Source organism: Heterodontus francisci, chromosome 16 (genome assembly GCF_036365525.1).
Source record: "Heterodontus francisci isolate sHetFra1 chromosome 16, sHetFra1.hap1, whole genome shotgun sequence".
In the NCBI taxonomy this organism is placed as follows: Eukaryota; Metazoa; Chordata; class Chondrichthyes; order Heterodontiformes; family Heterodontidae; genus Heterodontus; species Heterodontus francisci.
In genome coordinates, this window is record NC_090386.1 from 99,679,276 (window position 1) to 99,704,687 (window position 25,412).

A 25,412-nucleotide genomic window follows, 5' to 3' on the forward strand; every position below is an offset into this window, starting at 1 on the left:
TGGGGCAGATCAGCCATGATCTTATTGAATGGTAGGGCAGGCTTGAGAGGCCAAATGGCTACTGCTGCTCCTATTTCTTCCATCATTATCAGATGCAGCAGATTTGATCCAACCTCTTGAAATGAAACCAGTTCGAACTGGCAGGTATAGTCCAGCTGGTTTCAGTTGGATTTTGTTTTTGGTAAGAAATCACCACTCCCTCCCACCCACCCACATCCTGTCCCTTCCTAGGTTTGGAACTCACTCATGGGTATATATCTTTTTCATTGCAAGATTAAACGATTATCTCAAAAGTTAGGCACTAAATGAAGCACCATTTTCAGATACCCATGTTTAAAATGAAAGTTGGGTGGGGGTGAATTTCTGTGTTATCACTGATGTCAGTGCTGGAGAATGAAACTCTTTTTGCTACTTTTGTCATCAAATTGTAATTATATAGTGCTTTTTTCAAACATTTCAGATGTGGCACATTGTTATCAATAACTGTCTGATTCTGGGCAGTTTCTGGAGTGCAGTACTCAGCTTTGGGCACCGCACCTCAGAAATTTTTTTTTTTAGTTCTTTGGATGTGAGCATCATTGACAAGGCCAGCATTTTATTGCCCATCCCTAGTTGCCCTTGAGAAGGTGCTGATTCTTTTTGAACTACTGCAGTCATGTGATGAAGGTGATTGCATAATTCTGTTAGGTAGGGAGCTCCAAGATGAAGGTGATACATATGCATGTCAGAACTGTATGTGACTTGGAGATGGTGATTTTCCTGTGTACCTGCTGCTCTTGTTCTTCTAGGTGGTGAAAGTCACAGATTTGGGAGGTACTGCCAAAGAAACCTTGGTCATGCTACAGTGCACCCTGTAGACAATTCACATTGCAGCCACAGTGGGGGACTTTGTAGGGGGTACAGTACAGCTTCACCAGAATGATACCATGGCTGGAGAGGATTAAATTATGAAGACAAGTTCCATAAACTTTGTTTTCTCTTGAGTTTAGAAGTTTGAGGGGTGATCTAATTCAGCTGTGTATAATGATAAAGGGATTCAATATGATATGTATAGAGAGACTATTCCCTCAGGTGTTGGAATCCAGAACAAGAGGGCAATCCTTAAAATGAAAACTAAGCCATTTAGGAGCAAAATCAGGAAGCATTGTTTCACACAGTCTGGGACTCTCCAGTAAGGGTATTGAGGGATATGGGGAAAAGCAGGTAAATGGAGTTAAGATACAAATCGGCCATGATCTAATAGAGTGGTAGAACATGCTCGAGGAGCTAAATGGCCTACACCAGTTCCTAAATTCAGTCCTTATCAGTTCTATTTGTCATCTGATTGCTTTGTTGATTCTAATGTTTCATTTTGAAGCAAATTTAATTTTGGAACAGAGTAATTCTCGCTGGGTGAATTACTTTCTGGGTGAGTTACATTTGTGCCTTTGCAGGTTTGCCTCCAGAGTTTAGCAGCCAGGACTATAAGCCCCCAGTGCAACCTCCATGTATCATTGACAGACTGTGTGACTTGCATGATGGGCTCACAGTAGAAGCAAAAGGCATCAAGGAACACTACTGGAAACCTTACATTAAGAAGTTGTTTGAGAGGAAGGTAAGCCAAGATAGCAATGAAACAAGCACAAGTGATACCACGTTCGCATAACATACCTGACTGTAAATTCAAAAGTGTTCTATTACTTGGAATATACACAACCAGAAAGGAACATTGGCTGATCCTATCATTTGGAATGTACCAGACTGTACTTGGACCCTATGCCCCTCGACTGCTTCTTTTCCCCATACAAACGCTACCCAGTTCCCTCTTGGATTTTCTGATGCTATTGACCTCCAGTGACTCCACACGTTCTCTACGCTTTGTGCGATGTAATTGAATAAACTACTTGTTCAATATCCTTGTTCTGAGCTTGAATCCATGCCTTAGTTATAAACTTTGTGATTTTAAAATTATTACTTGGGATTATTTTATCTGTACCCCATAGATTTTTCAAGAGGACCCCTGTGCCATTTATTTTTCCACTTCAAATATTCCCTGTCACTGCTTATCGCTCAGGTGCCTGTCCCCAGTATCTGTTTAGTTGTCTTCCCCTCTCTATCATCTCTGAAACCAGGATGTGCCCAGTTTAATATTGTGATCATAATTTTATTTGAATATGGAAAGCCAGTTGTTGGGATGTAGATATTAGTGCAGATGAGAACATGAGCTGTGACATTTTGGATAACAATTAAGCTCTAAGCTCTAATTGTTCTCATGGGTTTCTGATTCATTCTCCCCAACTTCCCCTTCTAACCTGGGATGTTGGGGCCATTTCAGTGTTGTACCTATTGGTTGAGATGAGCTAACTCGGCTCAGAACCAGGAGTGAACCCCGTTCCAGTAGCAAAGCCATCAAGAGAGCAGGTCCTTGCAGAAAATTCTGAATCAGTTTTATGACCTTTCTGACATTAAGATTTTGGTTTCAGATTCTGAAAGGAAACAGTGAGCACCTCATAGGACTTCTGGATGTTAACAATTTTGCAGACAACACGTGAGTTTAAAGTTGTTATAAATATATAACTGTGGTAGCAGACTGAAAGCAGATGTATAGAGTGGTGTCCCCAGAGGTTGGCGTTAGAACTATTGCACTTCTCAATACATAACAATGATTTGGACTTGGAAATAGGTGGCACAATTTGCAGATGACACAATAAGAGGGTGGAAGAGTCAGTTACTAGGGGACATAGGTTTAAGGTGAGAGGGAAAAAGTTTAGAGGGGATGTGCGAGGCAAATTCTTTACACAGAGGGTGGTGAGTGCCTGGAACTTGCTGCCGGGGGAGGTGGTGGAAGCAGGTACGATAGCGACGTTTAAGAGACATCTTGACAAATACATGAATAGGATGGAAATAGAGGGAAACGGTCCCCGGAAGTGCAGAAGGTGTTAGTTTAGGCAGGCATCAAGATCGGCGCAGGCTTGGAAGGCCGAATGGCCTGTTCCTGTGCTGTATTGTTCTTTGTTCATTGTTAACTGAAGAGAAACTTAGACAGAAATGGACAAGACAAAATTTTCTGTGGCAAGTTTAATTTGTATTTCTCTCGCAAATACAGCAACTTCACGCCAAAAATTTCATCTGACTGGTTCGGCTATTTAGCTTGTGACCTGACTTCGGATTGTTCTATTGCACTGTTCCAAATATCCCACCTATACTGCTTATCAGTGTAACTAACTTTATTAATGAATAAACCTGTTTAACAGCTCAACCTGTTATGAAAAGTATTTGGCATGGCTGATATTTGTTTTCTGAAGTGAAGTGAGAATTCCTACGTGCTGTCCGATAACAGTAAGCGAGTTCATTGTTTGCACAATGCACAATATCCCAATTCACCTCCTGCACAAGGTCACATTTCTGTCCTTAGGGAGCAAGAGCTTGGCTATAGAAGTGCACTCTCATTGGGTTTGAGTGACAGAGGCAGGATAAGCCTGGAGTCCATTCACATGTCGAATGGACATCCTAAATACTGTTTATACATTGGGCTTGATTTTCAGGCCCCGCCAGGGCCAGGAGCAGAGGCAGTAGATGGGGAAGTGGGATGGAAAATACTGGCACTGGGCTGGCGTTTCCATTCGACCTTCAAGTTCTCACAGGCGGCGGGGTCCAGTTTAGCTGCCTGGAGACAACCATCTGGTAGCACACCAGGGGCCACCCCTCCTTGCCTGGTGGTGCAGTAGCCACAGGACACGCTGTAGAGGGGCTTCCCCCGCCCCCCTCACCCTCCCCCAAAAGGCTGCAGAAGCCATTTTTAGTTTTAAATTTTAAAAAGTTAGAGAGAGGGCATCTCCATTCTGAAACCTTCCATTGCAGCCTGCTGTTCCTTTCAAGCTGGAGGGCTCTGATTGGCCCTCCAGCTTCAAGAGCCTGCCTGCCATCCTTAATTGGATGGTTAGCCTGCCCTGTGACCATTAATTGGCTGCCCCGGGAAAAATCACAATGAGTGACTGTTTCCCAGACCATTCGGGCTTCTGACCCACATTTCTGCCTGACGGCAGTGTTCAGAATCCTGCAGGGAAAATCCTACCCTTTGTGTCAAACATCTGCTATTTTATAGCAGTATGTTACTCGCTCCTTAATGAAGTTTCAGGTTGAAAAGGCAGTTCAGCCAGCTGCAGAGGCCCCGTTTTCTTTCCCTCCCTCAGTGTAAGTTGGTTGGTGCATTTTCATATGCACTTAGTTTGACCTTAGCTGAACCAAGCTATATTTCCATGTTCAATTATTATAAAAATATTGGGTGAGTGCCAGGCAGTCCATACCACAATTGCTTGCTTCAGAAAGGAAAGTATTTAATGATCCAAACTGCTAGGTTGTACAGTTGCGGAATGTGGATTTACAGCCGCAGCTCTTCTGATGGTGAGTTGCTGCCTCACCTGGGGATTTGAAGGCACTGCCAATTATGAGCAAGCCACCAATTGAGAGCAAAAGAAGATCAGACAAGGATGTCAACCTGTGATCTCTCGTGTACTTCCCAGCAGCCATTTATATAGACTGACATTAGCTCTGGGGTAAATCACTGGCTTACTATGTGGTGACAATGGTGTGTGCCAAGGAGCACCAGAGGAGGGGACAGAAAAAACTTTTTTACTTTAAATGTATATGTCCATGAGGATTTATCTTCAGTGGCGTTGCTTGTGGAAACAGTAGTTTTCTAGACTACATTCTTGGGATGTGGGCATCACTGGCAAGGTTGGTGTTAATCGTCCGTTCCTAGTTGACTAAAGAAGCTAGTTGCGAGCCGCCTTTGTGGTGGGATTGTTAGAACTGAGTGGTTTAATAAGCCACTTCAGAGGGTAATTAAGAGTCAACCATTGTGAGAGTGGAGGTACATATAACCCAGACCGAGTAAGGATGGAAGACATTAGTGAACAAGTTGGGTTTTACAACAGTCCAATAGCTTCATGGTCACTTACTGATACAGGCCTTGTATTTACAGATTTTTTTAAACTGAGTTCAATTTTTCAAACTGGAATTGTGGGATTTGAGTGCCTGTTCACTGGATTATTAGTTCACACCTCTTGATTATTTAGCCAGTACCATAAGCACTATATTACTGTACCCGCTTCTGCTCAAACTGGTAGGTGATATGGAATCCAGCAGTGCTACAATGCCCTCTAGTGACTACAGCCTGCAACTACTGTGTCACTCACCCAATTTACATATGGAAATCTTTCATAACAGGTCAAATAGGCATTTTCAATTTTAAATGTTGAAAGATAAAGTATAACCAACAAAATATAAGATTTTTTTTATTCTTTCATGGGATGTAGGCGTCGCTGGCAAGGCCAGTATTTGTTGCCCATCGCTAATTGCCTTTGACAATGGAGTGGCTCGCTAGGCCATTTCAATGGGCAGTTAAGAGGTTTTTTTTAATCATTCATGGGATTTGGGCATCGTTGGCCAAGCCAGCATTTATTGCCCATCCCTAATTGCCCTTGAGAAGGTGGTGGTGAGCCAACCACATTGCTATGGGGCTGGAGTCACATGTAGGCCAGACCATGTCAGGCCAGCAGATTTCCTTCCCTAAAGAATATTAGTGAACCAGATGAGTTTTTACGACAATTGATGATAGTTTCATGGCACCATTAGAGACTAGCTTTCAATTCCAGATTTTTTTAAGTAATTGCATTTTTGTGAATTAATTGAATTTAAATTCCACCAGCTGCCATGGTGAGATTTGAACCCATCCCAGACCTCTTGATTAACAGTTCAGTGACATTGCCACTACACCAGCATCTCCCTGAAGATTTTGAATAGGGAATGTACAATAACAAAATTGTTAATACAATTTATAGATATGGATAATACAATGACTCATTTTTATAGTGTTATCAACGTTGTTTCCAAGTGTTTCACACAGTAAGTTACTCTTTGATGTTCAGCGATTGTTATGCAGGCAAAATTGGTAGACATTCTGCACCAGCAACATCTGATAATCAGGGGATGAGTGGCAGGTCAATCTGTTCTTGGGTACTACAGCATTGCTTGAGGAACCAATGTTGGCTAATGGTTGTACCGCTACCTGATTGAGATCGGCTAACTCAGCAGAAGATTGTATCTGGGGCCTTCTTGGTATGTATGGCACAGTGATCGCTGGATGAAGCTACTGAGCCATCACTTAAACTTTTTAATACATTTTGAAGGTACATTTTGCACAGATGAAGGTTAAGAATACTTAGAACGGGAAAGTGTTCTACTTCGGGCTCCTACAATCTTGAGTACTCCCAAGATAGGTAGAACAGCGTCTGGTACACAGTTAATCTCACAGTCTTTGGGTACTTTCCTACTGTACAGTGTGATAGAATCATTGAATGGTTACAGCACAAAAGGAGGCCATTCGGCCCATTGCCTGCTCTTTGCAAGAGCAACTTATCTAGTTCCACTCACCCACGTTTTCTCTGTAGCCCTGCACATTGTTTTCTCTTCAGATAATTATCTAATTCTCTTTTGAAGGCCTCGATTGAATCTGACTCCATCACACTCTCGGGCAGTTCATTCCAGGTCCGAAACACTTGCTGTGTAAAAATGTTTTCTCTCATGGTGCTGTTGCTTCTTTTGCCAATCATCTTAAATTGGTGTCCTTTAGTTCTTGACCCTTCCGCCAACGGAAACAGCTTCTCCCTATCCACTCAGTCCATACCCCTCATGATTTTGAAAACCTCTATCCAATCTCCTCTTAATCTTTCCTTCTCCAAAGAGAACTGCCCCACCTTCTCCAATCTGTCCTTGTATCTAAAGTTCCTCAACTCTGGAACCATTCTCGTGAATCTTTTCTGCACCTTATACCTTCACATCATTCCTAAAAATACTCCAGTTGAGGCTGAGCCAATGTTTTATAAAGGATCTTCATAACTTCTTTGCTTTTGTACTCTATCCCCCTATTTATAAAGTTCAGGATTCCATAAGCCTTATTAATCGCTTTCTCAATCTGGCCTGCCACCTTCAATGATTTGTGCAATATATCCCCAGGTTTCTCTGCTCCTGCAGCCTCTTTAGAGTTGTACTCTTTATATTGCCTCTCCTCATTCTTCCTTACATAGTGAAGCACTTCACGCTTCTCTGGATTAAATTTCTATCCCTTGCACTAGCTGTCAGAGTGAGATTGGTGAATTGTAGATAGTTGTGTCCTTTGGACTCGTATCCGCTAGGAACTGGGTTGAGACAACCCCAAATTCATGTTATATAGGATTGTTACAGCTAAATGAGAGAGATTTGCATTCCATTCATATAGGCTACAGTTCCAAACAAAAATAAGGAAAGCACCATTCTTCGCCCCATTGTGTGCCTCTTTGTTCTAGATAAGGTGCCATTTAGAAATGAGCCTCACCTCTCTCAGACGATTTTTTTTGGGCATTGTTCTTATTTGCTGCAGCAAAGCAATAAACAAGGAATATGAAGAGTACGTTCTGACTGTGGGAGACTTTGATGAGCGGATATTTCTAGGAGAAGATGCCGATGAAGAAATAGGGACACCTCGAAAATCTACAATGGACATTCCGGTTGGCAAACTATCATCAAGAATGCAAATAGAGTGTAACCTGCAACAGCACTTTGAAAAGGTAATTAGACTTTTTTAGTGATCAACAATTGTTTGCACCATTGTGTGACAAGAAATAGTTGTTCAGTGTTGATATCCTCAGCATTTCTTAATATTTTATCCTCTGTTCTGAGCCAGTTGTTACTCTTCCCTTCCTTCCCTACTTAACCTTAACTTTATGGTAGCACTCTGAGTCAGAATTTCAAGTCCCACTCACCTTGATGTCATAATCTAGGCTGACATTTCAGTGCATTACCAAGGGAGTGCAGAATTGGCAAATGAAATGTTAAACTGAGGTCCTGTCTACTTGTGACCATCTGAGGTCCTATACCCAAAACCTCAAGGCTAGCCTATAACCTTTGGTTGGTGCTTTGAGATATTGCTGGCATATATCTTGAGTATTTTGAGTAAGGGAGATTAAATACTAAACCCTGCTCATGATGTTTTCGCAGACAAAGTCTTTAGCACCTTCAACACCATTGACAGGAAGACGGTACCTGAAAGAGAAGGAGCCAGTTGTAACACCGGTATCCTCGGCCACGCAGAGTGTTAGTCGTTTACAAACCATGGTTATGGGGCTCAAGAATACTCCCAGCGAGCATCTGCTGCAGCTTTTCAAGTATGCAAAGCATTTTTTACCCACATTAGTGGCTTTGTGCATTGTGTCACCACACTACAAATAGACAAGATTCATTCTATTTTCCTCCATTTGATTTTTTGATTTTGGCTGTTGGGAGTTGCCAGTTAGAGTCCAGTACTTCCTGAGTGGTAGAGAGAAAAGAACCCTGAGAAGAGTCATCATCAAGCTGCCCTAACAGTTAGTCTCCGAGCAGTATTGGCAGAGAGACAAAGGAAGCAGATTGATTGCTGTTCATGGCCGCACCTGTTATATAGTCTGGAGAGAAAAATGGAAAAGGTGGTCGGGATTTGGGAGACAGGAATGAGTTTTTAAAAATTATTTGTTGTTCTGATATGGATGACGCTGGGAAATTTGTTGCTTGTCTCTAGTTCCCAGAGGCATTGAAATTTTGTTAATGTTTCTACGAGAGGGAGTGGCCCTGGGAATCCTCAACATTGACTCCAGGTCTAGTAATCCTGCACTAATGATCTGGAGACATAAGTTCAAATCTCAGCACAAAGCTGAGGAATTTGCTTAATTCAATATAAAGCTAGTGTCAGTAATGCTCTTACAGGGTTATCGTAAAAACCCAAAAGGTTAAATAGTGCCCTTTTTAGGGAAGGAACTCTGCCGTCCTTACCCAGTTTGGCCTATATGTGACTCCAGACGCACAGGAATGTGGTTGACTCTTAACAGTTGCATCAAACCGCTACAAAAGAAGTAATAAAACCAAACATACAACCTGACATTGACCTAGGCATTGGATACAACAAAGGTGCACTTAGTCCAGTCAACTCTGCAAAGTCCTCCTGCTATCTGTGGACTTGTGCCAAAATTGAGAGAGCTGCCCCACAGACCAGTCAAGCTACCAATCTGACATAGTCATATTCACCGAATTATATCTTATAGCCAATGTTCCAGATTCCTCCAACACCATCCCTGGGTATATCCTGTCTCACTGCCAGGACAGACATATGTGAAGTGGCAGCACAGTGGTTTACAGTTGGCAGGGAGTAACCCTGGGAGCTTCAGTATTTACAGTGGGTTGTGTGGCATTAATGCTCTATTAAATGAGATAGATCAGAACAGATCTAGCAGCTCAAAACTGGGCATCCATGAGACACTGTGGGTTATCAGCAGCAGCAGAATTGTATTCCTCCACAATCTGTAACCTCATCGCCTAAAAGGTACCTGGAAATGCATCAGAAGTGCTGTAACCTGTAAGGCTACAGACCAGTTGCTGGAAGGTGGAATTAGATTGGGCGGCTAGTTTTTTCGGCCAGCGCAGACACGATGGGCTGAATGGCTTCCTTCTGTGCCGTCATTTTTCTATGATTCTATATCCCTCACTGTACCGTTACGATCATCTCAGGGGATCAAATCTGGTTCAATGAGGAGTGTAAAAGAACATGCCAGGAGCAGCACCAGACAAACCTAAAAATGAAGTGCCAACCTGGTAAAGCTACAACTCGGGGCTACATGCAGGGTAAACAGTGGAACCAGCATGCTATAGACAGAGCTAAGCCATCCCACAAACAATGGATCCGACCAAACCTTTGCAGTCCCGCCACATCCAGTTGTGCATGGTGATAAATAATTAAACAGCTACCAAAGGAGAAGGTTACATGAACATCCCATCCTCAATGATGGGGGAGCCCAGCATGTAAGTGCAAAAGACAAGACTGCCGAATCTGCAGCCATCTTCAGCCAGAAGTGCCGAATGGATGATCCATCTCAGCCTCCTCCTGAGGCTCCAGTATCACAGAAGCCAGTCGTCAGCCAATTTGATTCACTCCATGTGATATCAAGAAATGGTTGATTGCACTGGATACAGCAAAGGCTATGGGTCCCCTCAACACCCTGACTGTAATACTGAACACGTGTGCTCCAAAGCTAGCCACACCTCTAGCCAAGCTGCTCCAGTGCAGAAACAACACTGGGCATCTACCCAACAATGTGAAAAATTGCCCAGGTAGGTCCTGTCCATTAAAAATAAAGGACATATCCAATCTGGCTAATTACCGCCAATTAGCCTACTCTCATTTATCGGCAAAGTAATGGATGGTGTCGTTGACAGTGCTATCAAGTGACACTAACTCACCAATAACCTACTCACTGATGCTCAGTTTAGGTTCTGCCAAGACCACTCAGATTCAGACCTCATTAAGAACATAAGAACTAGGAGCAGGAGTAGGCAATTCAGCCCCTCGAGCCTGCTCCGCCATTCAGTACGATCATGGCTGATCTCATCTCAGCCTCAACTCCACTTTCCTGCCCGTTCTCCATAACCCTTCAACCCATTTCTAATTAAAAATCTGTCTATCTCCTCAAATTTACCCAATGTCCTGGCATCCACCGCACTCTGGGGTAGTAAATTCCACAGATTCACGACCCTTTGAGAGAAGTAATTTCTCCTCATCTCTGTTTTAAATCTGCTACCCCTAATCCTAAAACTATGACTTCTCGTTCTAGATTGCCCCACAAGAGGAAACATCCTCTCTACGTCTACTTTGTCAATCCCCTTATTCATCTTATATACCTCAATTAGATCTCCTCTCATTCTTCTAAACTCCAGAGAGTAAAGGCCTAAACTGCTCAATCTCTCTTCATAATACAAGCCCTCATCTCTGGAATCAATCTAGTGAACCTCCTCTGAACTGCCTCCAATGCAACTACATCCTTTCTCAAGTAAGGGGACCATAACTGTACGCAATACTCCAGATGAGGCCTCACTAATGCCTTGTACAGTTGCAGCAACACTTCCCTACTTTTATACTCTATTCCTTTAGCAATAAATGCCAAAATTCCATTTGCCTTCCTTATCACCTGCTGTACCTGCAAACTAGTTTTCTGCGATTCATGCACAAGGACACCCAGATCCCTCTGCACCGAAGCACTCTGAAGTTTCTCTCCATTTAGACAATAATTTGCCTTTCTATTCTTCCGACCAAAATGGATAACCTTACACTTATCCACGTTAAAATCCATCTGCCAGATTTTGGCCCATTTATCTAATCTAACCATATCCATTTATAGATTTTTTATTTCTTTATTGCAACTTACTGTCCCACCTATTTTAGTGTCATCTGCAAATTTGGCTATAGTACCTTCTATCCCTGCATCCAAGTCACTTATATAGATTGTAAATAGTTGGGGCCCGAGGACTGAACCCTGTGGCACCTCACTAGTTACATCTTGCCAACCAGGAAAAGACCCATTTATCCCCACACTCTGTTTTCTGTTGGTTAGCCAATCCTCTATCCAGGCTAATAAATTGCCCCTAACCCCATGTGAACTTAACTTTTTGTGCGGCACCTTATCAAATGCCTTCTGGAAGTCCAGATAAACGACATCTACAGGATCTCCATTAACCACTTTGCTTTCAACAGCTTTGAAGAACTCTAGCAAATTAGTCAAACACAATTCACCCTTCATAAAACCATGCTGACTCTGATGGATTGCGTTTTGACTTTCTAAATGTCCTGTTATTACTTCCTTAATAATGGATTCTAACAATTTCCCAACGGCAGATGCTAAACTAACCGGTCTATAGTTTCCTACTTTATGCCTCCCTCCCTTTTTGAATAAGGACGTTACATTAGCCTTTTTCCAATCCACTGCCACTTCCTTTAAGACCCTAGGAAGTAGGCCATCTGGCTCTGGGGACCTGTATGCCTTCAACCCCAATAGTTTGCTCAGTACCTTTTCCCCAGTGATGATAATTGTTCTAAGTTCCTCCCTTTCTTAAAGCCTTGGTCCAAACATCGATTAAAAAAGCTGAATTCCAGAGGTGAAGTGAGTGAAATCAAGACAGAAATTGATAGTGTGTGGCTTCAAGGAACCTTAGCAAAATTCAAGTCAATAGGAATCAAGGGGAAAGATCTCCACTGGTTGGAGTCATACCTAGCATAAAGGAAGATAGTTGTAGGTTGTAGAAAGCCAATCATTTCAGCCCAGTCTGTCGCTGTATAGGAGTTCCTCAGAGTAGTGTCCTAGGCCCAACCATCTTAGAGTCATAGAGTTATACAGCATAGAAACAGGCCCTTCGGCCCATCGTGTCTGTGCCAGCCATCAAGCACCTAACTATTCTAATCCCATTTTCCAGCTCTTGGCCTGTAGCCTTGTATGCTAAGGCGTTTCAAGTGCTCATCTAAATATTTAAATGTTGTGAGGGTTCCTGCCTCTACCACCTCTTCAGGCCGTGCGTTCCAGATTCCAACCACCCTCTGGGTGAAAATATTTTTCCTCAAATCCCCTCTAAACCTCCTGCCCCTTATCTTAAATCTGTGCCCCCTGCATAGGTTATTGACCCCCCCCGCTAAGAGGAACAGTTTCTTCCTATCTAACCTATCAATGCCCCTCATAATTTTGTATACCTCAATCATATCTCCCCTCAGCCTTCTCTGCAGTAAGGAAAACAACCCCAGCCTTTTCAGTCTCTCTTCATAGCTGAAATCCTCCAGCCCAGGCAACATCCTGGTGAATCTCCTCTGCACCCTCTCCAGTGCAGTCACATCCTTCCTATAATGTGGTGCCCAGAACTGTACACAATACTCCAGCTGTGGCCTAACTAGCGTTTTATACAGCTCCATCATAACCTCCCCGCTCTTATATTCTATGCCTCGGCTAATAAAGGCAAGTATCCCATTTGCTTTCCTAACCACCTTATCTAGCTGCCTTCAGTGATCTTTGGACAAGTACACCAAGGTCCCTCTGACCCTCTGTACTTCCTAGGGTCCTACCATCCGTTGTATATTCCCTTGTCTTGTTAGTCCTCCCAAAATGCATCACCTCACACTTCTCGGGATTAAATTCCATTTGCCACAGCTCCGCCCATCTTACCAACCCATCCATATCTTTCTGTAATCTAAGGCTTTCATCCTCACTATTTACGACACCACCAATTTTCGTATCATCTGCAAACTTACTTATCATACCTCCTATATTCACATCTAAGTCATTAATGTACACTACAAACAGCAAGGGTCCCAGCACTGATCCCTGTGGTACACCACTGGTCACAGGCTTCCACTCGCAAAAACAACCCTCGACCATCACCCTCTGCCTCATGCCACTCAGCCAATTTTGGATCTAATTTGCCAAATTGCCCTGGATCCCATGGGCTCCTGCCTTCTTAACCAATCTCCCATGTGGGACCTTATCAAAAGCCTTCCTGAAGTCCATGTAGACTACATCAACTGCTTTACCCTCATCTACACATCTCGTCACCTCCTCAAAAAATTCAATCAGGTTAGTCAGACATGATCTCCCCCTGACAAAGCCATGCTGACTATCCCTGATTAATACCTGCCTCTCCAAGTGGCGATTAATCCTGTCCGTCAGAATTTTTCCCAATATTTTCCCTACCACTGATGTTCGCCTGTAATTACCTGGTTTATCCCTGCTACCCATCTTAAATAATGGTGCCACATTTGCTGTCCTCCAGTCCTTTGGTACCTCTCTTGTGGCTAGACAGGATTTGAAAATTTGTGTCAGAGGCCCTGCAATCTCCTCCCTTGCCTCACATAACAGCCTGGGATACATCTCATCTGGGCCTGGGGATTTATCTGCTTTTAAGCCCGCTAACGCATCTAATACTTCCTCCCTTTCAATGCTAATAGGTTCAAGTATATTACAATCCCCCTCCCTGATCTCTACACCTACATCGTCCTTCTCCATAGTGAACACAGATGAAAAGTAATCATTTAAAACCTCACCTATGTCCTCCGGCTCCACACACAGATTGCCACTTTGGTCCCTAATGGGCCCTACTCGTTCCCTGGTTATCCTCTTGCCCTTAATATACTTATAACATGCCTTAGGATTTTCCTTTGTCTTGCCTGCCAGTGTTTTTTCATGTCCCCTCTTCACTCTCCTAATTACTTTTTTAAGTACCCCCCTACACTTTCTATACTCCTCCACCGTTTACAGCACTCTGAATCTGCCATCACCCTCCTTTTTTTATACTGATCCAATCCTCTATATCCCTTGACATCCAGGGTTCCCTGGACTTATTGGTCATACCCTTCACCTTAATGGTACATGTTGGCTCTGAACTCTCACTATTTCCTTTTTGAATGACTCCCACTGATCTGATGTAGACTTTCTTACAAGTAGCTGCTCCCAGTCCACTTTGGCCAGATCCTGTTTTATCAGATTGAAATCGGCCTCCCCCAATTCAGCTGCTTCATCAATGACCTTCCCTTCATCATAAGGCCAGATGTGGGGATGTTCACTGATGATTGCACAATGTCCAGTTCCATTCACAGCACCTCAGGTAATGAAGCAGTCGGTGCCCGCAAAACCTGGACATCATTCCGGCTTGGACTGATAAGTGGCAAGTAATATTAATGCCACACCAGTGCCAGGCAGTGGCCATTTCCAAGAAGAGAAAGTCTAACCACTTCCCTTTGACATTACATTTGCCTAATCCCCCACCATCAACATCCTGAGGCTTCCCATCAACCAGAAACTTAACTGGACCAGTCACATAAATACTATGGCTACAAGAGCAGATCAGAGGCTGGTTATTCTTCTGTGAGTAACTTGCCTCCTGTCTCCCCAAAGCCTTTCCACCATCTACAAGACACAACAGGAGTGTGATGGAATACTCTCCACATGCTTGGATGAGTGCAGCTCCAACAACACTCAAGCTCATCATCATCCAGGACAAAGAAGGCCGATTGATTGACACCCCATCTACCACTTTAACCATTCACTCCCTCCACCATCTGCACACAGTGGCAGCAGTGTATACTATCTACAAGATGAACTGCAGCAACATGCCATGGCTACTTCAACAGCACCTCCCAAACCTGCGACCTTTCTCTACCAGATGGGCAAGCACAGCAGGCACATGGGAACACCACCACCTGCAAGTTCCCCTCCATGTTACACATCATCCTGACCTAGAAATATATCACCGTTCCTTCATCGTTGCTGGATCAAAATTCTGGAACTCCCTACCTAACATCGCTGTGGGCGGACCTACGCCACATGGAGTGCAGTGGTTCAAGATGTCGGCTCACTATCACCTGCTTGGGCAAAAGGGGATGGGCAGTAAATGCTGGCCTTCCCAGTGACTCCCACATCCCGTGAACAAATTACAGAAAACAAAACTTACAGGAACAAAAGCAAAATACTACAGATGTTGGAAATCTGAAATAAGAATAGAAAATGCTCGAAATTTGACAGATCAAGCAGCACGGAGTTGGAAACAGAAAGCAATGAATGTGAAGAAGAGAAGAGAGACAAACAAATCCCCTGTCAGAGAGAAGAACAGAACTTTTTTCCAGTCCTACAGAATTCATCCTGGGAATAATCAAAATTGATTATTGTTTATATATGCCAATGCCACATAGATGCCGACTTTCTTACCTTATAAAAGAGTTTTTAACTTTCTGGTTGAAATGTTGTATTCAAGGGGAGAGATGGTACTGCTGAGTCTCCTATTTTAGACACTCGTGCCGAGGTTTTGTGATTACAGACCTTCTCTCTACACTGAATCTTCTTGGTGGATCTGGAGGTGAAAAACAACTTGTGGGCATTCTCTGCTGTGTCCCTGCTGTCGTACCATTTTAGTTTTGGAATTCTGCATCAAGAGTTCAGAGATTGGAGCAAAATTTGCTTTCATAACTGGGGCGGTATACAGGCCCAGGGATCTGCTGCAGCAGCTTTCCACCCCGTCCAGCTTTTGGGCAGAGACAAAGGAACCCGTCTGCCATATGTAAGCGATCCAGGCGTTGTTCGGGATCACTGAGACATGTCTAACCCAGGCAGAAGTCAAACCCCACTGGAAGTGCACCCAAATTGGGGAGGAGAGAAAAAAGGATTGGAATCAGCATCAAGTGCTGAGGTCAAGTACATAACCAGTTAAATCCAAAATAAAGCTCCTTCTATTCTGTTTTAACAATGTACTGCAACCTCAGCCTTAGTTGAGATATGGTCTATCCATTGTGCTAGCCATTGTGTGGCTTCACAGTGTGAGACTACAAATTAATGCCACATTAGGGTCAGTTTGTGCATTGGACCCATGGCCACTAGGATTGGATTGAGATTACCCAAACTTATTTCTTGTAGTAGCCATACAAACAGAAGAGGCTTCCAGACTTGGAAGACCATCGGCTAACCCACTTTGCCATCACATATATATTTTTGCACCTATTAAATATGGAGTGAAACTTGTAAACAAAACTGGTGCAGTGTCTGGAGCTTTTTTGTGAAAAACTGTTGGATTTTATAATGTATAGTAAAATGTGGATAAACACATATCTTGTGCAATGTAACATTTCTTGGTTTAATTGCAGTCTTTTTTCAAGTTCTACTGTAATTCATGTTTATACCAGTTTATGATTATAAAGCTTTGTTCACTGATTTCAGCTCCTGTTCGCGGAACCCAATAGAAGCTGTAATGGCCCGAGTGAAAGAGATGGGCGAGACTTTCTGCCAGCACTACACCCAGCCAACAGAAAATCAGGCCGGTTCTCATATAGGTGAGAAGCTCAGCAAAGCTAATAGCTTTTGTATTCTTCTTTGACTGAAGCCTTGATTGGGTATTACTGCGCCATCTATGGACAAACCTCCAAATCACAATAGTGCTGCCTGGAAACCAGTTGCTGGGAAGTTCTCATACAGGCACTGCTTTGGGTCTGTTCCTTTCTATGGGGAAGCTTTGTTTGGCACCTTGCCGCACCAGCAGAATTAATGTCAGGAATTAAGTCTGAAAAGGATCTCGAGCAACAACTGCACCCTAGCAACATTTACATTATCCAGTAAAAATTGTCCACCATGGCAAATTTCACTAAAGTGGCAGCAGTGTACAGCACCTCCATCAACGCTATATTATACTTTTTAGCCTTATGTTGTATATGTAGAATAAATTGAGTGCTGTGTGACAAACAAACCTTCTCACCTAGATATGTAAGCTTTGGTGACCATGAAAGGTTTTTCTTTTAAAGGTCATTTAAGTTCTATTAACGCTGTGTCATGTTATGTGGACGAGCAGCACCTGCTCCAATCGTATAATCCATATAAAAGCAAAATACTGCGGATGCTGGAAATCTGAAATGAAAACAGAAAATGCTGGAAATACTTACCAGGTCTGGCAGCATCTGTGGAGAAAGGAACAGAGTTAACAGTTCAGGTCTGTGACCTTTCATCAGAACTGAGAAAAATTAGAAATGTAATAGGTTCTAACCTAGTGAAACAGAACAGTCATCAGAAAGGTCATCGACCTGAAACATTAACTCCATTTTTCTCTCCACAGATGCTGCCAGACCTGCTGAGGATTTCCAGCATTTTCTGTTTTTATTGCTTATTATCCATGTGCAATTCGAGCGAGTAACATCTGCATAAAATGTATCTTCCTGATTTGTAAAACTACAAGGATTCACTGGCAGGGCTTCTCTGCTCGCCAGCCTGTGAATTGCCTGTCCTAAGCATTTCCACGAGTCCTTTATTTGAAAAGACTATCAGACATGAGGGCTGCAAGTGTGCAAAACTAAATCTCAGTATGAATCACTAGCTTTGGGACACAAGGGGCAAAGATTGAGGGAAAATGAATTCAAAGCTGTTTAAAAAGCCGGTGCTCTGCCATGTTCTGTTCAGACCCCTGACTTAAGGGACAGCCATAATTGACATTTTAATGCCGCCAAGAAAGCACACCGTGTCCTCCGGGAGGTGAGTGACAGCTTCGAGCGCCAGTACCAGCAGAAATTCGCCATCAGTGCGCTGCAGATGCGCTGCATCAGAGTACCTGAACGAAGTCAGATACAACAAAGGCAAGGTCTCCTTCCATGCTGTACACTGAGGGACGCTGATATCGAGGAGGCCGTGCAGGCTGTGGGCTGGCCTGCTCGCCAGAGTCGCAATCCACTTGTTGACGAAGAGGATGCAGATGGAAGCGAACAGGTTCACCGAGAGCCTGATTTACCTGATGAGCTCCTTTTTTAAGTGCATTACTACGAACCAATTAATGAAGGTACCCCACCAGCATTCAGATCACTAGAGGACAATGGTGGGAGCTGTTGAAATGTTTTATTACCTGCACCCACTTCCTCCACACCCCCCCCGCTCCCCCTTCCCAGCTCACCCCTCCCAGATCACCCCCCTCGCACCCCCTCCCCTACTTCCCTGCAGCCCCCTTCCCAGCCCCCCCCTTGCACCCCCTTCCCTCCAACTCTTCCCACCGCACCTCTCCCCCTCGCACCCCCTCCCCGCAACCCCCTTCACCCCATCTCTTCCCACAGGCATCCACCTATCCCTGAACAGGGGCCCAAACAGCCCCACTGCCTTGTGGGCGTCTCGGGAGGGACCAAGGCTGGGAGTAAACCCGAACAGAAAATCTGGAGCGGAACCCCGAAGGCGGTCATGTGTCACCTTTGGCATGTTTCCGGCAGTTCCTGCAGCCATACCGGTGCCAAACATCATGCTCTGCACTCCTTTGGAGCCCACCAGGAAGGCCAAGAGGGGGGTTTTGACGCTTGGGCAACTCACAACCTCCATACATCTGTCCAGGCATGCGCCATGGAGAGGTCACTCCATAGTCGCCTCACAGCGACCAAAACAACACGGAAGGCAACAGTTACGGGTTATAAGTCCAGCTCAATTGGCGTAGAGATTGGGCGCCACAGATTGCCTTTGTCGGTTGGAGAGGTCATCGCATCTCACTGGACAGCCATCGCCCGCCTCAAACTGGGCAGCCCCCAGTCAGTAAGGTTTTGTCCCGCCACAGTCCACCTGCTTCAATGGGTACTTGGAGCTCAGGGTCATTGCCCGAAAAGTAAACTGCAACACCGTACCAAACAGCACGACAAAAAAAGGAAAGAAGGTACCAGCTCTTCGTTTCGCAAGCTGAAACGCCCAAACTATGTTTCCTGGCCTGTCGGAAGACCTGACACAAATCAACGATTCTCGGAAGACCACCATCATTAACAACAAGCTCAGTAGACTCAATGTGGACATTGCAACACTTCAGGAGACATGCCTCCCTGCGAGCGGATCTCGAAGAGAGCAAGACTACACCTTCTTCTGGCAGGGTAGGGATCCTGAAGAACCAAGACAGCATGGAGTGGGCTTCGCCGTCAGAAACTCTTTGCTCAGCATGATACAGCCGCCCTCAAATGGCTCGGAACGCATACTGTCCATCTGACTGCTCACCGCCTCTGGTCCAGTACACCTACTCAGCATCTATGCTCCAACACTCTGCTCCCCACCTGAAGCTAAAGACCAGTTCTACGAGGAACTCCATAATATCATTAGTAGCATCCCCAATACCGAACATCTGTTCCTGCTGGGGGACTTTAATGCCAGGGTTGGGGCCGACCATGACTCATGGCCCTCCTGCCTCGGGCGCTATGGCATTGGAAGGATGAATGAGAATGGACAGAGACTGCTTGAGTTGTGTACCTATCATAACCTCTGCATCACCAACTCGTTCTTTCACACTAAACCCTGTCACCAGGTTTCTTGGAGGCACCCAAGATCACGTTGGCACCAGCTGGACCTCATCGTCACAAGGCGAGCCTCTTTAAACAGCGTTCAAATCACACGCAGCTTCCACAGTGCGGACTGCGACACCGACCACTCCCTGGTGTGCAGCAAGGTTACGCTCAAACCAAAGAAGCTGCATCACTCCAAGCAGATGGGCCACCCGCGCATCAACACCAGCAGAATTTTTTATCCACAAGTGTTACAAAAGTTTCTTAATTCACTTGAAAAAGCCCTTCAGAACACTCCTACAGGGGATGCAGAGACCAAGTGGGTCCACATCAGAGACGCCATCTATGACTCAGCAATGACCACCTATGGAAAACGTGTGAAGCAGAATGCAGACTGGTTTCAATCTCACTTTGAAGAGCTGGAACCTGTCATAGCCGCTAAGCGCATTGCACTGCTGAACTACAAGAAAGCCCCCAGCGAGTTAACATCCGTAGCACCTAAAGCAGCCAGAAGCGTGCACAAAGAGCAGCCAGGCGCTGCACAAATGACTACTGGCAACACCTATGCAGTCATATTCAGCTGGCCTCTGACACCGGAAACATCAGAGGAATGTATGATGGCATTAAGAGAGCTTTTGAGCCAACCATCAAGAGGATCGCCCCCCTCAAATCTAAATCAGGGGACACAATCACTGATCAACGTAAGCAAATGGACCGCTGGGTGGAGCACTACCTAGAACTGTACTGCAGGGAGAATGTTGTCACTGATCCCACCCTCAATGCAGCCCAGGCTCTGCCAGTCATGGATGAGCTGGACGTACAGCCAACAAAATCGGAACTCAGTGATGCCAACGAAAAAGCCCCGGGAAAGATGGCATTACCCCTGAAATAATCAAGTGTGCCAAGCCTGCTATACTTTCAGCACTCTACAAACTGCTCTGCCTGTGCTGGGATGAGGGAGCAGTACCACAGGACATGCGCAATGCCAATATCATCACCCTCTATAAGAACAACAGTGACTGCAACAACGACCGTGGAATCTCCCTGCTCAGCATAGTGCGGAAAGTCTTCGCTCGAGTCGCTTTAAACAGGCTCCAGAAGCTGGCTGAGCGTGTCTACCCTGAGGCACAGTGTGGCTTTCGAGCAGAGAGATCCACCATTGACATGCTGTTCTCCCTTCGCCAGCTACAGGAGAAATGCCGCGAACAACAGATGCCCCTCTACGTTGCTTTCATTGATCTCACCAAAGCCTTTGAGCTTGTCAGCAGACGTGGTCTCTTCAGACTACTAGAAAAGATCGGATGTCCACCAAAGCTACTAAGTATCATCACCTCATTCCATGACAATGTGAAAGGCACAATTCAGCATAGCGGCGCCTCATCAGACCCCTTTCCTATCCTGAGTGGCGTGAAACAGGGCTGTGTTCTCGCACCTACACTGTTTGGGATCTTCACCCTGCTGCTCTCACATGCGTTCAAGTCTTCAGAAGTAGGAATTTTCCTCCACACAAGATCAGGTGGCAGGTTGTTCAACCTTGAGAGCGAAGACCAAAGTACGAAAAGTCCTCATCAGGGAACTCCTCTTTGCTGACGATGCTGCATTAACATCTCACACTGAAGAGTGTCTGCAGAGACCCATCGACAGGATTGCGGCTGCCTGCAATGAATTTGGCCTAACTATCAGCCTCAAGAAAACGAACATCATGGGACAGGACGTCAGAAATGCTCCATCCATCAATAACGGCGACCACGCTCTGGAAGTGGTTCAAGAGTTCACCTACCTAGGCTCAACTATCACCAGTAACCTGTCTCTCGATGCAGAAATCAACAAGCACATAGGAAAGGCTTCCACTTCTATGTCCAGACTGGCCAAGAGAGAGTGGGAAAATGGCACACTGACACGGAACACAAAAGTTTGAGTGTATCAAGCCTGTGTCCTCAGTACCTTGCTGTACAGCAGCGAGGCCTGGACAACGTATGTCAACCAAGAGCGACGTCTCAACTCATTCCATCTTCGCTGCCTCCGGAGAATCCTTGGCATCAGGTGGCAGGACCGTATCTCCAACACAGAAGTCCTCGAGGCGGCCAACATCCCCAGCATATACACCCTACTGAGCCAACAGCGCTTGAGATGGCATGGCCATGTGAGCCGCATGGAAGATAGCAGGATCCCCAAGGACACATTGTACAGTGAGCTCGTCACTGGTATCAGACCCACCGGCCGTCCATGTCTCCACTTTAAAGATGTCTGCAAACACGACATGAAGTCCTGTGACATTGATCACCAGTCATGGGAGTCAGTTGCCAGTGATCGCCAGAGCTTGCAGGCAGCCATAAAGGCGGGGCTAAAGTGTGGCGAGTCGAAGAGACTTGGCAGTTGGCAGGAAAAAAGACAGAAGCGCAAGGAGAGAGCCAACTGTGTAACAGCCCTGACAACCAATTTTATCAGCAGCACCTGTGGAAGAGTCTGTCACTCTGGAATTGGCCTTTATAGCCACTCCAGGCACTGTTTCACAAGCCACTGACCACTTCCAGGCGCTTACCCATTGCCTCTCGAGACAAGGAAGCCAAAGAAGAATGAAGAAGCCTCTTCTGTATAAATGTTGCTGATTCTGATCATCACTCCAGGTATATACCGAAGAAAGATGTTCCCACCTTATAAGTTTTTATTTCAAATTTTCAGCATCTTCAGTAACTTGCTTTTTGTGCTGTACTTGATCTGGACTTGTCCTTCATACAGATATTGGGGACCTGAAATGTAAAATGTTCTAATCCCTAGGACTAACATAATGTCCCTCATCTTAATGAGCAGAAGTACTAATAATTAAATTTACAAAAGAATCCCATGGTCCATTTAGAACAGTGAGCTCTCTTGGAGAATTAAACAAAATTCCACCTAGATTCAAAAGCACAGATTAACTCATCACACTATACGAAAGCCTCCGACTGGAGAAGGCTGGCTGGTCCATACAGTCTGTCCCATGTAGTTAGATTAGATTAGATTAGATTAGAGATACAGCACTGAAACAGGCCCTTCGGCCCACCGAGTCTGTGCCGACCATCAACCACCCATTTATACTAATCCTACACTAATCCCATATTCCTACCAAACATCCCCACCTGTCCCTATATTTCCCTACCACCTACCTATACTAGTGACAATTTATAATGGCCAATTTACCTACCAACCTGCAAGTCTTTTGGCTTGTGGGAGGAAACCGGAGCACCCGGAGAAAACCCACGCAGACACAGGGAGAACTTGCAAACTCCACACAGGCAGTACCCAGAATCGAACCCGGGTCCCTGGAGCTGTGAGGCTGCGGTGCTAACCACTGCGCCACTGTGCCGCCCTATTCATCATGTCAAGAAATTGCTTATTCCCAGGTGCCAAATAGTGTCCTGTGAAAAACAGATTAAAAATTCAAGCTGATGAGTGGGGAGGGACTGGAAAATTTCACTTGCCGATGGAAACTAGTCAAGGAAATCACATGACCTGTTAATCAGTACCTACTTCCTGCATGATGCCTGCACCAGCCAGAAACCGGTCCAGGTCCCCCTAAAAAGTACATAATGAATCGGCAATCACCATTCCAAAAGAAATCAGTTATATGAAGTGCTCTGAGACGTTTGAATGTGATACGGTGCCATATAATGCAAGTAGTTTTCTTAAAATACCTTCTACCCTCTCTATTGAATAACTGTAATTCGTATGAATGACTCTCCCCATGTCAATATTTTATTAATTATTGCTTCGTGAATGATTTAATAACTTTCCTTTATAAATGTTGCTGCTCCCATAATGTTCTGATAGCCCACAATGAAAATGTTGTGGCCGTGTCTTCACTAAAACTGAATGGATTTATGGAAATCCCCTTTTGTGTTTGAATTGTTTGAAACAGATTTTGCCATCAAACGGCTGCGACTTGCTGAAATCTTGTATTGGAAAATCTTGGAGACGGTGATAGTGCAGGAAAGTCGTCGAAATTCTGGGAAAGATATGACTGTGAGTAGCTGGTGCAGCTTTGCATGTCATAAACTTAAACTATTCTGTACCACAGTACATTGTGCAGACTGTTGTAATTCAATTGTTTTTAATTCTCTAGGTGTTACTGGAGCAAGATATTTTCCATCACTCTCTGATGGCTTGCTGCCTGGAGATAGTCCTCTCCTCCTATAGTTCCCAGCGCACTTTCCCATGGATTATCGACATCCTGAATCTTAGCCCCTTTTACTTCTACAAGGTAAGTCAATTTATGATCCGAAGATAGATATTGATGAAGATGCTCATTTAGCCAGTTTCAGCTCTTGAAAGCTTCAGCGGTTTTGCTTCCACTACTTTACCAGGGTCCATTCTATAGGTCGATCAGTATTTGTGTGAAGAACTTTTGGACATCAGTTACCCCGCCCCTTTCAAATGTCACTGTTACCCTTTCAGAGATGGTTGAGGGACATGCTCCTTGTCACTGTAACTGGGTGATAGTTTGGTAAATTGGCTTTATTTCATTATTTAATTTTTAATTGCATTCCCCCCACATGGACCAACAGTGAACCAAGAGATGACATTATGATCGATGAATTTGAATGCTCTGCAAGCCTCAGTGGAGTCTTAACTTGCTGTCACGATGTTAGTGAAGTTAGAGCAGTTACATAACGACTAGCAAGAATTTCTTGTGTCTTTTGATCCATCTCCGGACCTCTGATATTTGATAGAGTAAAGGTATTCCATTCAGGTTAAGGCAGAATCAACCTGAAATAATTCAGTGTCCAAACATGTCAGCCAAAGCAGCCTTGTATTCTATAAGCTGGTATGTCGGGGCCTGACTCACAGCATCAGAATGTCAGCAGCAGCAAACATTAAATTAATACATGCATATATTTATATTCTGTATATAATGTATTAAAAGTCTTATGCATGCAAACATTTCCTCTTGCCCTAGTTACTGTTATGTTATTCTTCATTCATTTCAGTGACACTGCTTTACTACTTCTGTCTGAACCTTCCAGAGAGGCCATAGAAGGAGGTTGCTCTACTAAAGCCAGATATTGGCAGGTGGAGGGCAATTTTAATCCTTCCCATGCAGGAAAGCATTTAAAATACTGAGTTACATACCTGTCATGGAGGCACAGGATTCCTCAGTCGTTGATTTTAACCTGTTCTCCTGAGCAGTTCATAAGGAAACGCAGCCAAGCCAGCGAGATCACTCTTTATATAAGCATGTCAGGTCGCGATTAAGTCTTCACAACCCAATGCCAATTTTAACTTGTGCCTGAACGGGTAAGCTTCTGTGTTATCCCATTAGCACAACATAGGACAGAAAAGAATTAGCCCAGCTTTTCTTTCCATTATGGAGCAGGATCTTTGCCACTTGCCCCACCTGGAGATAAAATCAGGCCCCAAATGGGGGAACACTTGGGTAAGAGTGATTATCATATCACAAGGTTTGGACTAATAATGGAGAAGAGCAAGAAACAATATAAAGTAGAACATCTACATTGGAAGAGGTCCAATTTTAGTGGGGTGAGAAGGGATCTGACGATGGCAAGATCTTTGTGAAGATCAAGGGAAGATTCAGCTGTTTGGGTGCTGGCACGCTTGCTGGTGGCTAAACATCCAATTCTGTATCCGCAGGCTGTTGAACATTTGGGGCACAGGAATTCTTGACCTGGGGGAGCCCGTGCAGAAGCAGCTTCTTCCAGTTTTTGACATCTCTGTCTTACAGCTTCGTGTCTTAAAGACTCAAACCAGCGCATAGCATTCCTGATTTTTGAGCACTGTTGTTCTTGTCAGCAGC

General features: G+C 44.5%; 1 protein-coding gene across 2 annotated transcripts in view; it reads left to right on the forward strand.

Moving 5' to 3' along the window:
- rbl1 (retinoblastoma-like 1 (p107)) overlaps positions 1-25,412 on the forward strand; it is a 154,275-nt gene that overhangs the window by 30,373 nt on the left and 98,490 nt on the right. For both annotated transcript variants that reach the window (XM_068048717.1, XM_068048716.1), the window contains 7 exons: positions 1,434-1,594; positions 2,463-2,527; positions 7,400-7,586; positions 8,017-8,183; positions 16,563-16,675; positions 23,520-23,623; positions 23,724-23,861. In XM_068048717.1, coding sequence (XP_067904818.1) covers positions 1,434-1,594; positions 2,463-2,527; positions 7,400-7,586; positions 8,017-8,183; positions 16,563-16,675; positions 23,520-23,623; positions 23,724-23,861 — 935 coding nt within the window. The remainder of the gene's footprint in view (positions 1-1,433; positions 1,595-2,462; positions 2,528-7,399; positions 7,587-8,016; positions 8,184-16,562; positions 16,676-23,519; positions 23,624-23,723; positions 23,862-25,412) is intronic.